The sequence below is a fragment of the Cebus imitator genome, unplaced genomic scaffold (genome assembly GCF_001604975.1).
Source record: "Cebus imitator isolate Cc_AM_T3 unplaced genomic scaffold, Cebus_imitator-1.0 Scaffold443, whole genome shotgun sequence".
Taxonomy (NCBI): Eukaryota; Metazoa; Chordata; class Mammalia; order Primates; family Cebidae; genus Cebus; species Cebus imitator.
Genome location: NW_016107758.1, coordinates 647647 through 658677, shown reverse-complemented (window position 1 = coordinate 658677; position 11031 = coordinate 647647). Strand labels below are relative to the sequence as shown.

The 11031-nt window shown below is 45.8% G+C and overlaps 2 protein-coding genes across 5 annotated transcripts in view; both read left to right on the top strand.

Moving 5' to 3' along the window:
* The window catches only part of SEPTIN2 (septin 2), a 42538-nt gene extending 33723 nt beyond the window's left edge, over positions 1-8815 (top strand). Inside the window, exons 11-12 of the mRNA XM_017510775.2 lie at positions 1427-1556; positions 6814-8815. Coding sequence (XP_017366264.2) covers positions 1427-1555 — 129 coding nt within the window. The 3' untranslated portion in view covers position 1556; positions 6814-8815. The remainder of the gene's footprint in view (positions 1-1426; positions 1557-6813) is intronic.
* Positions 8816-10616: 1801 nt separating this feature from the next.
* Positions 10617-11031, top strand: part of FARP2 (FERM, ARH/RhoGEF and pleckstrin domain protein 2) — a 152482-nt gene continuing 152067 nt past the window's right edge. For 3 of the 4 annotated variants that reach the window (XM_017510764.2, XM_037732192.1, XM_017510766.2), the window contains exon 1: positions 10617-10758. The gene's annotated coding sequence lies outside the window, so the exon portion shown is untranslated. The remainder of the gene's footprint in view (positions 10759-11031) is intronic. The other variant, XM_037732193.1, reaches the window with a different exon arrangement.

The window sequence follows — 11031 nt, the reverse complement described above, 5'->3', positions numbered from 1 at the left end:
TTCGCTCTTGTTACCCAGGCTGGAGTGCAATGGCCCAACCTCAGCTCACCGCAACCTCCGCCTACTGGGTTCAGGCAATTCTCCTGCCTCAGCCTCCTGAGTAGCTGGGATTACAGGCGCGCGCCACCATGCCCAGCTAATTTTTTGTATTTTTAGTAGAGACGGGGTGTCACCATGTTGACCAGGATGGTCTCGATCTCCTGACTCGTGATCCACCCGCCTCGGCCTCCCAAAGTGCTGGGATTACAGGCTTGAGCCACCGCGCCCGGCCTGATTTTTGTAAGTAGAGCATAAATATGGAAATATGCTCTGTTGTAAAGGTGGCATTCAGATTTGCTGGAGTTTTGGAAGGCAAACACATTATTCAGTAAACAATAGGATCATAATGGGCCAGCCTTTTGGAAACAAAAAGAAAATGCTTCTTTGGTCAAATTAATTCAATAATGATCAAATATTTAGATGTTAAAAATAACCACAAAGTTACCTGAAGAAAATTTAGGTGAATGTTTTATAATACTTTCCTGGAGGCATTTCTGAACACATATAAAGCATAATGACAAGGATAAAGATGAATTAACATTCACTGTTTGTGGACAGGCACTGTGCACACTTGTAGTCCCAGCACTTTAGCAGGAGGATCACTTGATGCCAGGCATTCAAGACCAGCTAGGGCAACAGAGTGAGACTCCGTCTCTACAAAAAAATGACAAAATAATTAACCATGCATGGCGGCACGCACCTGTAGTCCCAGCTACTTGGGAAGCTGAGGCAGAAGGATCTCCTGAGCCCAGGAGTTTGAGGATATAGTGAGCTGTGATTGTTCCACTGCAGTCTAGCCGGGGCAAAAGATCAAGATCCCATCACTTAAAAAATCTATATATGTGACACGCAAGGGGAAATTTAAATAAATAAATAACATATATGTTTACACATATATATTATTTTCATTGGTAGGCCTTCATTGCCCTCCAGAAAAGCTGATTCATTCCCATTCCCCTTTACTTTTCATTTCCCACTGTCATCAGTCTCTTTCCCCCTATTTAAGGTTAGAAAATTTCTCATATTGTGTTATCTTTCTTCAGTTATTGTTCCTGTTTACTGAGAATTTCTTTTCTATTTGGGTTGGATATTCGTATCATTTACTTCGTTTTCTCTTTAGCTATTGGTCCTTTTAGGAATATGAAATAGGAGTGGTGAGAGAGGGCATCCTTGTCTTGTGCTGGTTTTCAAAGGGAATGCTTCCATTTTTTGCCCATTCAGTATGATATTGGCTGTGGGTTTGTCATAAATAGCTCTTATTATTGATTGGTAAGAAGCCTTTATATAATAACTGGGTTATGTTTTGGGAAAGTGTAGAAGTTGAAATTTTAGGAATCACGGAACACCCAGAAATAATGCTGAGACAGCAAACTGCGAAAACCTGTAATGTGTCCGATGTACACTGTGTCCGCAGCTCCGCCGCATGCAGGAGATGATCGCTGGGATGCAGGCGCAGATGCAGCTACAGATGCAGGGTGGGGACGGCGACGGCGGGGCTCTCGGGCACCACGTGTGAGGTAATGTACACACACCGGGAGGTCAGAGGCGGGCCCTGGTGTCTCTGAGCCTGGAAGACAGGCAGTTGTTACCAGCATTATATTGTGTGAAATATGACGGGCTCCTCCTCAAGCGTTACCAATGTTTTGCATTTTGAAGTTGTTATTAACTCCATCACTAGTCTTAAATAAGAAAGGTTTACTCCTGAAGAACAGAAGCCACTGCTTTGCCACCTACTTTCTAGTAAAGATTTTTCATATTTTTCTCTTTTTTTAAAATTGTACTTTAAGCTCTGTAGTACATGTGCAGAACATGCAGGTTTGTTATGTAGGTTGGCCATATCCGTCACCCCGTCATCTACATTAGGTATTTCTCCTACTACTATCCCTACCCTGGCCCCCCACCACACCCCCCAATAGTCCTGGTGTGTGATGTTTCCCTTCCTGTGTCCATGTGTTCTCATTGTTCAACTCCCACTTACGAGTGAGAACATGTGGTGTTTGGTTTTCTGTTCCTGTGTTAGTTTGTTAAGGTTGATGGTTTCCAGCTTCATCCATGTCTCTGCAAAGGACATGAACTCATCCTTTATTATGGCTCCATAGTATTCTGTGGTGTATATGTGCCACATTTTCTTTGTCCAGTCTATCATTGATGGGCATATGGGTTGGTTCCAAGTCTTTGCTATTGTGAACAGTGTTGCAGTAAACATACGTGTGCATGTGTCTTTGTAATAGAAGGTTTATAATTCTTTGGACATATACCCAAAGATTTGTAATGGGATTGCTGGGTCAAATGGTATTTCTAGTTCTAGATCCTTTAGGAATCGCCACACTGTCTTCCACAATGATTGACCTAATTTACGCTCCCACCAACAGTGTAAAAGCATTCCTATTTCTCCACATCCTCTCCAGCATCCATTGTCTCCTGACTTTTTAATGATCGCCATTCTAACTGGCATGACATGGTATCTCAATGGGTTTTAATTTGCATTTCTCTAATGACCAGTGATGATGAGCATTTTTTCATGTTTGTTGGCCTCATATATGTCTTCTTTTGAGAAGTGTCTGTTCATATCCTTTGCCCACTTTTTGATGGGGCTATTTTTTCCAATAAATTTAAGTTCTTTATAGATTCTGAACATGAGCCCTTTGTCAGATGGGTGGGCTGCAAACATTTTCTCCCATTCTGTAGGTTGCCTGTTTATGCTGATGATAGTTTCTTTTGCTGTGCAGAAGCTCTTCAGTTTAATTAGATCCCATTTGTCTATTTTGGCTTTTGTTGCCATTGCTTTTGGTGTTTTAGTCATGAAGCCTTTGCTCATGCCTATGTCCTGTAAGGTATTGCCTAGGTTTTCTTCTAGGATTTTTATGGTTTTAGGTCTTATGTTTAAATCTTTAATCCATCTTGATTTAATTTTTGCAAGGTGTAAGGAAGGGATCCAGTTTCAGCTTTCTGCATATGGCTAGCCACTTTTCCCAACACCATTTATTAAATAGGGAATCCTTTCCCCATTGCTTTTGTCAGGTTTGTCAAAGATCAGATGGTTGTAGGTGTGTGGCCTTATTTCTGAGGCCTCTGTTGTGTTCCATTGGCCTATATATCTGTTTTGGTACCAGTACCATGCTGTTTTGGTTACTGTAGCCCTGTAGCATAGTTTGAAGTTAGGTAGCCTGATGCCTCCAGCTTTGTTTTTTTTGTTTTTTTATTTTTGCTTAGAGTTGTCTTGGCTATGTGGGCTCTTTTTTGATTCCATATGCAACTTAAGGTGGTTTTTTCCAGTTCTGTGAAGAAAGTCAGTGGTAGCTTGATGGAGATAGCATTGAATCTATAGATTACTTTGGGCAATATGGCCATTTTCACGATATAGATTCTTCCTAATCATGAGCATCTGTTTGTGTTCTCTCATTTCCTTGAGCAGTGGTTTGTAGCTCTCCTTGAAGAGGTCCTTCACATCCCTTGGAATTTGTATTCTTAGGTATTTAATTCTCTTCGTAGCAGTTGTGAATGGGAGCTCACTCATGATTTGGCTCTTTCTTTGTCTGTTATTGGTGTATAGGAATGTTTGTGATTTTTTTCACATTGATTTTGTATCCTGAGACTTTGCTGAAGTTGTTTATAGTTTAAGGAGATTTTGGGCTGAGACAATGGGGTCTTCTAAATATGCAATCATGTTGTCTGTAAATAGACACAATTTGACTTCCTCTTCACCTACTTGAATAACCTTTATTCTTCCTCTTGCCTGATTGCCCTTGCCAGAACTTCCAATACTGTGTTGAATAGGAGTGGTGAAAGAAGGCATTCTTGTCTTGTGCCAGTTTTCAAAAGGAATGCTTTCAGTTTTTGCCCATTCAGTATGATATTGGCTGTGGGTTTGTCATAAATAGCTCTTATTGTTTTGAGGTACGTTTCATCAGTACCTAGTTTATTGAGAGTTTTTAGCATATGAAAGGTTGTTGAATTTTGTCAAAGGCCTTTTCTGCATCTCTTGAGGTAATCGTGGTTTTTGTCTTTGGTTCTGTTTATGTGGTGAATTACATTTATTGATTTGCGTGTGTTGAACCAGCCTTGCATCCCAGGGATGAAGCCGACTTTATTGTGATGGATAAGCTTCTTGATGTGCTGTTGGATTCGGTTTGCCAGTGTTTTATTGAGGATTTTCACATTGATGTTCATCAGGGATATTGGCCTGAAATTTTCTTTTTTAGTTGTGTGTCTGCCAGGTTTTGGTGTCAGGATAATGTTGGCCTCATAAAATGAGTTAGCCCTTATCAGAGCTCGAACACTGTTTTGGGAAATCCACTGCTCTCTTCAGAGCTGCCAGGCAGGGATGTTTAGGTCTGCTGAAGCTGTACCCATTATCACCCCTTTTCCCAGATGTTCTGTCCCAGGAAGGTGGGGGCTTTATTTATAAGTCCCTGATGGGCTGCTGCCTTTTTTTAGAGATGATCTGCTCAGCAAGAACATCTAGTGAGACAGTGCCTGCAGCTGGTGAGCTGTGTTGGGCTCCACCCAGTTCGGATTTCCCAGCAGCTTTGCTTACACTGTGGGGTAAGCAAACCCCTACTGGAGCCTACAGGAGCCTCAGCAAAGGCAAACGCCCCTCCCCGTACGGAGCTCGAACCGCCTAGGTCAGGCCCAGGCTGCTGTGCCAGCTGCTTGGATTTCCAGCCAGTGGATCTCAGCTTGCTGGTCTCCATGGCGGCGGGACCCGCCAAGCCAGAACACTTGGCTCCCTGGCTTCAGCCCCTTTTCCAGGGGAGTGAACAGTTCTCAGGCACCCAAGAGACAAAATGGGGGTATGAAAAAAAATTGCTGCAACTAGCTTGGTTTCTCCCCAAACGGCCACCCAGTTTTCTGCGGCAAACCCAGGGCTCTGTTGTGTAGGTACGAGAGGAAATCTCCTGGTCTGCAGGCTCTGAAGACCGTGAGAAAAGCACAATATCTGGGCCGGAGTGCAGGAAACAGTTCCTGGTGGCTTCCCTTGACTAGGAGAAGGAGCTCCAGGTCCCTTGTGCTTCCCAAGTGAGGCAGCGCCCCACCCTGCTTCCGCTCACCTTCCTTGGGCTGCACCCACTGTCCAACCAGCCCCAATGAGATGACCCTGGTACCTCAGTTGGAAATGTGGAAATCACACCCATCTTCTGCATTGAACTCACTGGGAGCTGTGCACCGGAGCTGTTTCTCTTTGGCCATCTTGCCCAGGGACCTCTTTTTTTTTTTTTTTTTTTAATAATTTCAACTTTTATTTTTAGGGTACATTTGCAGGTTATTTTACAGGTTTGCAAATAACGATCAACATTAGAAGGAAATTATGTATTAAAATACTTTTATTAGTTGTATTATTGGAAATGTGTTCATCGTTAAAACAACTCTTTATTTATTTATTTATTTTTTTTACAACTCTTTAAAGGGAATAAAATTGTGTTACTGAAACAGCTTGTCCAGATTAAAAGTAAAGATGGCACAAGGAGGAAGGATTATGCCAGGTAGATATGGATTTTCTGGCTGGAGACTGCTGACCTCCTGTTTCTCAGACAGCTCTGTCCCGACTGACGGTCATTGGCAAGTAGATGTCTGGCAGGGTGTATACTGGTCTGCCTGCTTGAAAAAAATCTGCAGACACCAGAGACTCAGGACCAGGAAAAGGCACATGCCCACTACCCTGTATCTTATGGACAGGCAGGCTCTCTAATCTGTCCAGCTGGCCACTCCCGTCACTTGCCTGAGGAAAAGCATGAAAGGTAAAGTCAGGTAACGACCTAAGAGTCCAAAGAAGAGAGCAGGTCACATGGAGCTGGGGTAAAGGCAAACCTTATACAAGATACCTGATTAGAGCTTGAAAGAGAGTTTGAGTTGGCCGCGATATGAGGATCAAACACTGGGAATTTGATAGAAGGTCTCCACAACTCGAGCACCTCATTCTGGAAGCATGAGGGTGTTCATGAAAACAGGGAGGGGGCTTGAGCCTTCACCGACACATGGCAGGGTTAGGGTTGGGCAGAAGGCAGGGAGTCTAGAGGCCTCCATGGCCTGTGGATAGGTGACTGAGGAAGGACCCAGAGTGACTTGCTGGAGCCTCAGTCACCAAACCCTCGTGCAGCTTACTGGGAAAGATGTTCATTGTAAAATACAATATTGACACAAAATGCCCACAAATACATGTGTACAGTTTAATAAGATACTGTAAAGAAAGCGTCCATGTCACCCTCAGCTGGGTCCAAGTTGCTTGCTTTCCTTTCATCATCACATTGACACCTTAGAATAGTCCTGAGGGTTTGTGCTGAGTTGAGCTTTACTAATAAGGAAATAGTTGCGGCTCCAAGAGTTTAAAATTATTTGCTGCTGATCATATAACTTTTAAACAGTGGCCTGCTGACTGTAGAGGCTGATCCTGTATAAGCAGATATGGCATGTGACTGGGGAAGTCAGGGTGCAGTGGAAAGAGACAAGGGGGCCTCAGGGATGCAGCTCATTAGAAGCAGGAGGCAGTGATAGCTGTTTGCTCATTTTCTCTTGAGCTTCTGGCTTCCAACCTTTATGGAATGGAAATTTTGCTTTTAGATAGATAAAATTTTATTTCTGTATACTTTTTAGTTTTGCAGCATTTCCAGTCTCCATGAGCCTCATAAGTGGTGTTTTGATTTCATTAACTCTGTGGTCATGTAAACCCTCCTGTTTGCTCAGTTTATGCCCCGGAGAAAAGTAGAGCTGTTAATGATCAGCACGGCCAACATTGCCTCACTCCCACTTACATATGTTTTGTTTTCTTTTTTCCAGAAAACGCTTTCCTGGATAAAAAAGAAAACATTCCAGATGCGTGATCCAGCCGTGTGTTTTCATAATCCTTGGGAGAGTGCCATCCACATTTTAACTTACCTGTGCCTGAGAATTTAATTTTTAAAAAGTTTCGATTTTTTTTTTGTATGAGGTACTTTTAACATATGTATTTCATTGCTGTTACACTCTGTAAGGTGAACTTTTCCTTTTCTTCTTCCTAACCACTAATGTTAGAATTGACTTCCAAGAATCAGCGTGTATAGTTAATACTGAATTTCTTTAATTTAACTGAGTTAACAACTGACTAACTATTGGAGCACTCCTGATTTGTATCTAGAACATTCAGATTGACCCATTATGTTCCTGGGTGGTAGAGGCGTGTGCCTAGTGCTGTAGAAAGATCCGCTGGCCTGGGGCAGGGTCATTGCTTACCACACCACACTGCTTCCTTGCTTTTATGTTTGTACACAACATCTAAAACCAGTTTTGCTGCTATCATTCAGTACTGTTCATTTGTCTGTGAGTTTATTATCTGTTAACCAAATAAAACAATAGAATTACCTAATGAGATATATCTTTACACTTAAATAGCTTTTTTAGAGGTGATTTTTAAAGAAGTCTCTTGATTCTGATGCTAGGTCGTTTTAAAACCACTATGCAGAGAACTCACTGTAAGCCACGTGATCTCCACTAATACTGGTTATCCTGTGCTACACAGAAAATCAAAGTAGTCACAACTAAGATTCTTACCTACAAAATGAGATTCAGTAAACTCTTAACCAAAATTAAAAAAAAAATTTTAAGGAAAATTAGCAGTTTACCTATTCAGAATCCAACCTTTCTATATTTTATACTGCACTTTAGTGTATTTTCTGTAACTGTAGATATAGAAGATCTGCCTTCCCTGTGGAAATTGGGGTCTGTCGGTGGGCATGCCCCTGGAGCCCAGCTTTCCATTGAACAGTGTTCCCACCCTAAGGCCTTGGCACCCTGAACGCCTGATCTCTGATACCTACCAGGTTTTCCTGATTTGGGTTTCCTTTAAATATTCCTTTTTTGCATGATTTTCTGATGGGAGGAAAATAGCAGTAATCATTTTTGTGTGTGCAGACTGTCTCATTTTTTTTTAGCCGTTGTCATTTTATTCATTTTGTGTAATAACCATGTGTCGTGTCAAAGTGGAAGACATTTCAAGTCTGTAGTATAGCTAGTAGGCAGGTGTGCACATTCGAAGCCACACCTGGTCTGTTTTCTGTGCACTGTGGCCTTAGCCTCGCCTTTCCTCCCGTGTCTCCGGGTGGCACGCTCCAGGGGTTGCCTTTTTTTTTTTTTTTTTTTTTTAATCAATTACACTGAAGTTGGGAGATTCAGCTGCAGAAAGTGACAGATGAAAGGAGACAATGGTTGTGTAGGAAGATGGAGAAAATGCTCACTCTGAGGATGAGACAGGGTTTTTTGTTTTTTTGTGGGGGAAAACATAAAATGAGGCAGTTACACATTCGTTATGAAGGTGTGCTACAGAAAATAATCTGGTGCTCTTGCTAACTTTGCTCCTTCACTGTTGCTTGCAAATAGCCAAAAGCAGTATGTTATAGCTTATTGTGTGAAGGTAACTAAGAAAATGTGTTCCATGACTTTATAGAGTACATCCATGCAGAGTCCATTATTTGAGTTTTTGACATTTAATAACTTTGCTAGAAAAATCTGTAAAAAGAAAAAAAAAACATTTGCAAGTGATTAAGCCCCATGTATGTTTGTGCGAAAGTCCTACTTCAGGCAATCTGGTAGTAGTTGTGCACAAGGGGTGCCCAGGGCTGCACCTCTGACCACCTTTTGTGGTACTACCCAAACCTTAAGATATACTTTTGATAATAGATAACTGCTCTTTTACTAAGAGATCGTCTCTACCTATAGAAATGTATTTTCAAAACACTTATTTTACACAGCAATTTTGTATCCATTTAAACTAATCTTTTATCAATAAAGCACTATTGTTTAGATGTTAAATGAGTATTTCGGTTATTTGCAAAGGAAAGTTGTGAGGTTTTCTGGGAAAATTCAAAGCTTTGACAACATGTGTGTATAAAATAAGGGAAAATTACTTGCATCAATAGCATCAGTACTGAACAACTTTGTACGTATTGGAGATCCAGCCCAAAAGATAGCCAAAAAGATTGGAAAGGAATTATTTACAGGTGATCAGATCATCTACTTAGAAAGTGCAAGACATCTGGTGAAAATCAACACCAAGAGGTCAGTGATAGGTATTTCCTAATTAGAAAATATAGTGAGAAAAGAATGCATTGATAGCAACTACTGAATTCCTGGAAATACAAGTGAATGAAATATAAGAAGAAATTTCAAATCTGTACGTTTTCAAGACTAGATAGGCTAAGTAGACTCTACCACTTGAGTAAAAGAAACTGGAAACCTGAACTTCTAAGCCTGATCTGGCTGGACGCCTACACCCCAAGTCCTCTAGCCTTCTTGCTGCCCGCTGGACTGACCATCCCAGGACCACCTGGGCCCTTTTTACCTTGCTAGAGCTTCCTGAGCTTCCTCCTTATAGACCCTGGGTAGTGAAACCTGCTTTCTCTAGTTCCTCAGTTAACAGTCTCAGGTCACCGGCACACACCCTGCAGCATGCCAGGCTCACACCTGCAGTATCCCCACCTGCCCTGCCCGTCTGCGAGAGTCCTCTGTGTGCACCACTGTGGGCCTGATGATGTCACTGGGGGCTGGTTAGAGGAAGAGCCCCAGAGGTGGGTGACATGGGGGGAGCACGCCACAGTGCTGAGCCCAGTCTTGGTGTGCCCGGGTCTCAGACCCCCCAAAGTTGCCTCAGGAGAAGCGGAGGTTCCCCTCAGCCAACTTTTCTCCTGCTTGGGCTTTTGGGAAACGAAGGGTCAGGCTTCACTCTGGAATCCACAGCACCACGGAAGTCTCATAAGTGCCCGGTGTTTGCTGGATTTAATTATTTCCTCGACAGCCGCGCAGTGACAGTGGGTGCCAGGGCTGGGCTACGAGGGCACGTTGGGTAGGGTCTTGAACGCATAGTTGAATCAACCTTTCAAGAGGGAGGGAAAGTGCTACAGCGAGTCAGGTTTCCATTCTCTGGTGGGGGGTCTCTCGGCGAGAGGGAGACCGCAAACCTGCCCTGGCCGCCTCCACGGAGCAGCCTGTCTCAGCCTTAGCACACCCTCGCGCAATCCTTCGATGATCCCCTTCGGTCCGTGTAGCCCCATGAGGGATGCAGTGGGTGCGGGTAAGGAGGAGGCTGGCGGCCAGTGACGCAGTGCAAGGAGAGCCGCCAAGGTCCAGGCCAAGCCCAGCCCCGCCCAGCGAGCCGAGGCCCCGCCCAGGACGTAGCCCGCCCGGCCGGCCGCTGCCCCGCCCAAGATCTAGCCCCGCCCAGCGAGCCTAGGCCTCGCCCGGGACCTCCCCCGGCCAGGAGAGCCGATCCCCGCCCAGCGAGCCGAGGCCTCGCCCAGGATGTAGCCCCGCCCGGTACGCCGATCCCCGCCCAGCGAGCCGAGGCCCCGCTCAGGTCTCAGCCCCGCCCAAGATCTAGCCCCGCCCAGCAAGCCTAGGCCTCGCCCGGGACGTAGCCCCGCCCGGCCAGCCGACGCCCGCCGCACGAGCCGAGCTCTGCACAGATTTACACTCTGTGTCACGCCCGACTGGTCCCGCCCCTTCTCCGTCCGTTCACCAATCAGAACTCGGTCTTGCCCGTTTAGGCCGCCCGGCTGGAGAGGCTCCGCCCCGGCGCCCCGCAGGCCAATCGACGGCGCGTCCGCGGCGGGGGGCGGGGCCCAGGGCGGGGCGCGGGGGCTGCTTGGGCGGTCCCGAGCCTGCGACGCCGACGCCAGTGTGGAGGCCGCTGTTCGCGACTGCGGAGGCCGGGCCGGGCCGGTGAGGACGCTGCGGGCGGCCGAGAGAGCGAGGGTGAGGACGTGGAGCGGCCTGGGCGCGCTGGGCCGGGCTGGGCCTCTCCGGGTGGGTGGCGAAGCCCCGGGGCCCGAGGCGAGAGGTCCAGGCGGAAAGGGCGCCGAGGCCGAGGTCCGCCAGAGACGGTCCCGCCCGGCGTCTGAGGCCTTCGTGAGGCGGCTGCCGCTCCCGGAGCGCCGGGTTAGAGGAGCGTCCGTCTGTGGGGAGCCTGCCCCGTGGGGGCCGGCGGGGCGGTGGGCCGGGGAGTGTCCCGCGTGGACTCCCGGGTTG